At 54.6% G+C, this 5,000-nt stretch overlaps 1 protein-coding gene across 6 annotated transcripts in view; it reads right to left on the reverse strand.

Annotated features, from left to right (window-relative positions):
* Window positions 1–5,000, reverse strand: part of LOC118168609 — a 102,767-nt gene that overhangs the window by 95,133 nt on the left and 2,634 nt on the right. For 4 of the 6 annotated variants that reach the window (XR_004751673.1, XR_004751671.1, XR_004751670.1 and 1 more), the window contains exon 1: window positions 4,268–5,000. This exon is cut by the window's right edge and continues 2,634 nt beyond it. Coding sequence is in view for 1 of the 6 variants with exons in the window: in XM_035329126.1 (XP_035185017.1) it covers window positions 4,268–4,469; window positions 4,782–4,801; window positions 4,932–5,000 (291 nt within the window). In the remaining 5 variants the exon portion in view is untranslated. Of the gene's footprint in view, window positions 1–3,314 lie in introns of all 6 variants that reach the window. The other 2 variants (XM_035329126.1, XR_004751669.1) reach the window with 2 other exon arrangements.

The raw sequence follows: 5,000 nt of genomic DNA on the forward strand, positions 1-5,000 counted from the left end.
CCGGGCGGTCGCCGCGCAAGGTGCGCGCATGGCGGGGGCCCGGCTGTGGCTGCGCGGAGAGCACCCCCCCCCCACCGCCACCCTTCTCTGTGTGTACCGTGCATTATGCAACTTATTAAATACGGCGAGGAATTGTCAACATTTTTTTCGCCTGTTAGTTCCGCTGATCCGGGCAGGATTTATTTTCAGATCTCAGGTCCCGGAGCTATAATGCGTGATTTTCTTTGCCTTAAATAAAATTGGTCAAATGTTGACAACCTTTAAGCCAATCTAACACTCGAGATTACTGATGGGAAACTAATGAGAAAATATCAGATCGTCCGGCCTGGGGGCTCCTAATTAAATCTTAGCTGATTGAAAAATAAAAGCGGGTTCGGGGGCGTGGGGGAGGAGGGAAGAAGCTCCAGGCTGAACTTTAGCTCTCGTTTTGCGTTGTGTTCCCCCAGCCCTCCCCTCTCTCCTGGCTACCCCCTCCCTCCCGAAAAGCCGCTCCGGTTCTTTCCAGGGATCCGAGCGCGGCTATCGGTCCTTGCCCGGTAAATATTAAGGCCTTTAAGCAACGCGATTTAACTAATTAGAAAATTTACATCATTAAGTCTCAGGGAGAGAAAAAAGGAGAAACAAATCTGTCAGTCATTTTAAAAGAGACAGGCCCTATTGAAGTGTGAAGAAATCGGCTCTAATTCAAAAAGGCAATCGGGCAGAAAAAGCCCTCAACATTACCCTGCTAGTTATTAATCAGAAGGGGGTTCCCCCCCTTTCCTTCCCTGTAATGGCAAGAGCTGAAGCACATCGTTAGTTTTCCCCGACGCTGCCGCACGGCTCCCATTCAGGATTTTTGCCGCTCGCCCCTGCCCCACGCTAAGGGCGAGCACTCGGCCATCCGAGGCTCAGCTACCTGGACGCGGGGCCGCGCTGGGGCCCCGGCTCCGCACCAAGCTGGGGCCCCGCACCCCGCATCCCGCAAAAGGCTGCGCTACACGCTCCACGGTCCCGTGGGAGCGGGCTCCGAGAGGGACGCGACGGGACGGGACGGGAGGGAAAAGCCCGGAGCTGGCGTTGCCCGGGGGCCGCCGGCAGGAGCACCGGGCTGGGAAGCCCCCAGCTGCTAGGGGGCTCCGGGAGAGGAAGGAGCGAAGGGGCTCGGCCCGCCCGCCAGCCAGCGTTGTTGCATCTCCCTGGCTCGCCCTCTCTTTCTCTCCCCCCCAACCCCCCCCCCCCCCTTCAAACACCCTCTGTAATCCCCCCCCTTCCAACTGGGCGCTGAGGACTGTGGCATAAATAATAAATACATCCTACTCTGCGCTTTCTCTCTCCTAATCTCGAAGAATCTGACAGTCGCTTTAATCAAAGGAGTTTGCACTTTTTCTTCATGAAGCTAATTTAAGGAATTTTAAACGCGCTTCAGACAAAACCAGGCGATAGGGGCCTATTTCTGGTCCCACGGCCCGGGAACGAACTCTCCTGCGGCTCGAAGAGTTAACCCCCTGTAAGTGGGTTCAGAATCAGCCCCCTGGTGTGTTTTACCTGGCAGGAGCCTGTAAAGACAAAATGTTCTGGCCAAGAAAAAAAAAAAAAAAAAAAAAAAAAAAAAGCTCTGCTAGACTGATTCCGGCTCCCATTTACTTCCAACTGTTAACTCGTAGTCCCCTCTGTAAGTAGGTGCTCCCAGACACGTAAAGGTCTTCGCCAGCCCAGACACATGCCTTCATTAGCGCGCCGCGTGATCGCAGGCAGGGCCGCGCAGTGCCCGCGCAGGCGGCTCCTTGCAGCCCGCGGGCAGCGGCCGAGCATCGGGGGCTCAGCCCCGCCGAAAGCCCCGTGTGAAGGGAGCGGGCAGGGGGACCCATTCAAAGCACGTGTCCCTGAACTGCGAGCCCTCGCTAAAAACGGCCCGGCAACCTCCCCTGCGCCCCGGGCAAAACCCCGCGGGCGGATCGAGCCCCCGGAGCCGGGGGGGGGGGGGGGGGGGGGCGGTCAGCAGCAAGCAGTGCTGGGGGGAGCACAGCTAGGCTGCCCCCACCCCTCGGCATCGCTCTGCCTTGAGGCTGGTCGGAATGAGCCCAGTTTTCGGAAGAAGGCCCTTCCGAGAAAGAAACAAAACCAGCAACAAGCTCTTCTTTCCCCCAAACCCAACGTGAATATCAACCTGTCCGTTCGCCGGGCTTCGCAGCTCGGAGACATTATAATAAAATTTACGGCGTCCTTTAACAACTGCCAAGTAAAAGCATTAAAATCCCCTTTAATTGAGAAAACATTGATTTTTAACTCTGGAAAGAACGCAACCGTAATTTAATTGCAAACTTTCACCGATATAGCAACATCTTAGGGAGGCAACATTCCGTCTTTAATAGACCTACTTTATGAAGTGATAAAAACAAAGAAAACCTGACAAATAGACAGTTGCGACGGTGAAAGAAAAGTTATTTGCCTTCCCTTTTTCCTCTTCGCAACCCCAGAATATCGTGCTTCCCTCGCCCCCCCTCCCCAGGAACTAAACACAAGCGGAAAAGCAGAGGCTTGGGGAGCCAGGGAGAAGCCGCAGTTCATAGTCTAAATAAGTATTTGCCTTTACCAGGCGAAGAATGATGCCAAGCCATTTAGGGGAACGTTTTTCAGAAAATGGTAGCCTTTTTTAAAAAGGTAACTGATTGGATTAATTTTCCTTACTTTCCCTCTTTCCCTCGTCCGTTAAAAAAAAAAAAAAAAAAAAAAAAAAAAAAAAAAAAAGCATTGCTAAAGGGAAAGGAAAGGAAAGGGAAATCCCACCCTTGCTTTCTATCTTATTTCTGTATCGGTTTTTGGTATTATAGGAGAGTAAAGAAGTTTTTGTTTGGTGGTTTTTCATTGATCAGTCACTCTGAGCTAATGTAATTATCCTCATCAATAGAAGGCTGCAGAGAGAATCATTATGTGGGTGACATTGATAAATGATCACCCAAGAGCTGCCTTTTCTCTTGGGCACCCCCACATATGACCCTCCCACATACACAAGGTAGCCATAGAAACACCTTGAGATCCTCAAACACGGCTGCAAATGGGAGAATACAGAAAAAGCGAGAGAAACCCAACTTCACACACTTTCTGTCCCTCCAGAAGCCCCCTTCCCATAGCAAGGAGCCACCGAGCAGGGCTCGCTCTGCGCCCCTGCCCCGCAGGCGCCGAACCCCTGCCCCTCTCGCCCCCGCGGCACCACATCAATCGGGGGTTGTGTGTTTGCCGTGGGGCTTGCTTCCCCCCCTTGCCCCCACCCCCCCCCCCCCCTTTTTTTTTTTTCCTTTTCTAGGAGGGGTAAATAACGGAGCCGCACGCACCGTGTGGCTGCACGGCTTGCTCCCTACGCGCCAGTTCGAAAGTCGCCCGTAGAGATGCGCAGCTGCAGCGCCCGTCACCTCCCCAGAAATGCGGCTTTTGGAAAATGGTTAAACCCGAATTATTTGTAGCGATTTTTTAGTTACAGGGCTGTACGGGAAGGTTCTGTGTTTCCTGCTAAGGTAAAGATTAATGCATTTTTCCGGCCGCAGACCCCCTTTTTATATAAGCAAATTCTAAAATATTGAGAGCAGTAATTGATTCATAATGATCCATAAATCGATGCGAGGAAGGGGCCGAGGGTGTTTATTTATTTTATTCCTAAAGCTGCAAGTAAAGTAGCTCTGACACTGTGTGGGGATGAAGGGGAGGAGTTGTTTAGCTGTGCGGGGTCATCCATCATCACTGTCGCAGGGACTCTGCCCAGAGCAGCGACCTCCCTTCTGTCTCTCTTTTCGCCACCAAAACTATTAATATTAAAATCCGCCTTCAAACCTTTCCCCCGCCAGCCTCGAATCTCGCACGGTCCTCCTCGGCTCAAAGGCCCTGGGCTTCGCCCGCCTGGCAGCCGCTAGCCCTCGTTCGGCGCCGTGGGGGCTCGCCGCCCGCTTCTCCCAGCAATAAGGATAAGGACAGGAGCACAAACGAAGTGCCGGCCCAAGCCTCGGCAGCCGGTCCCGGTCCCCAGGCGGCCTCCCCCGGCCCGCCGGAGCCTCCGGCTCCCTCCCCAGGGAAGCGGCCGCGGCGGCGGGAGGGTTCCCACCCCCCCCCCCCCCCGCAGGAGCAGCGGGTGCGGGCCGGCCCCGCGCCGGGCCCCCAAGCTGCTCCGTGCCCCGGGGGCTGCGGGGCCGAGGGGCAGCGCCGCACCGCGAGCGGGGGCCGGCGCGCCCCGGCTGCTGGGTGCCCCCGCCGCATCCCGTGCCCGGCCCCCTCCCCGGCCCCGGCCCTCGCAAACCTGGTCGGGGGCAGTTTGCTCGCTCGCTCTGCCGCCGGGAGGGAAAGGAAGTGGGGGTGGGGGGGTGGGGGGCAGCGCTTGGCTCCCCCGGCATCGCCTCTTCGGCCCCGCAGCGGCCGCTCGCCGCGGCGGGTAGGGCTGGGGGCGGCCGCGCGGGCGGAGGTGCGCTTCCCTCCTCTCTTCGCCTTAACCGCAGCGAAATCTGGAAGAAAAACCCCTCGTTTGCGTTGACTGCAAACCCCCGGCCCAAACCCGCTCAGGGAAAACGGAGTTTGGGATTATAAACATGTGTGTGTGTAAACAAAAGGTGTTTCTTCTGTTACCCTTCGTTTCCCACAGCATAAGCAATTTTTATTCAGACTAGAGTATTTTCTTTAACACTATACCGCTGTCAAAACATTATTCCCGTTTTGGTTGCTTTTGACAGCTGAGCAGTTCTTAAAAATACCAAAATCGGAACCTTCCGTGCTAAACAGTAAATCTCAGATGGAGAAATCTCTGCGCGTTATTGTACCTTGGATCGCAGCAGCACGTCTCACGGCGAGCACAGCCCAAAAGGGGAAGGAAACGAGAAAGAAAATAAAGGACAACACAGCAACATCAATGTTCAGTTCAACAGAAACCCAACAATCTACTACGGATAAATCGTTCCCTGTCCTTCTACCTGGGCAAGGACGTTTTCTGGCTTTTCTCCTAAAACTGTGAAGAAAATATCTGCAAGAAAATAAAGTCC

Source organism: Oxyura jamaicensis, chromosome 5, assembly GCF_011077185.1.
Source record: "Oxyura jamaicensis isolate SHBP4307 breed ruddy duck chromosome 5, BPBGC_Ojam_1.0, whole genome shotgun sequence".
In the NCBI taxonomy this organism is placed as follows: Eukaryota; Metazoa; Chordata; class Aves; order Anseriformes; family Anatidae; genus Oxyura; species Oxyura jamaicensis.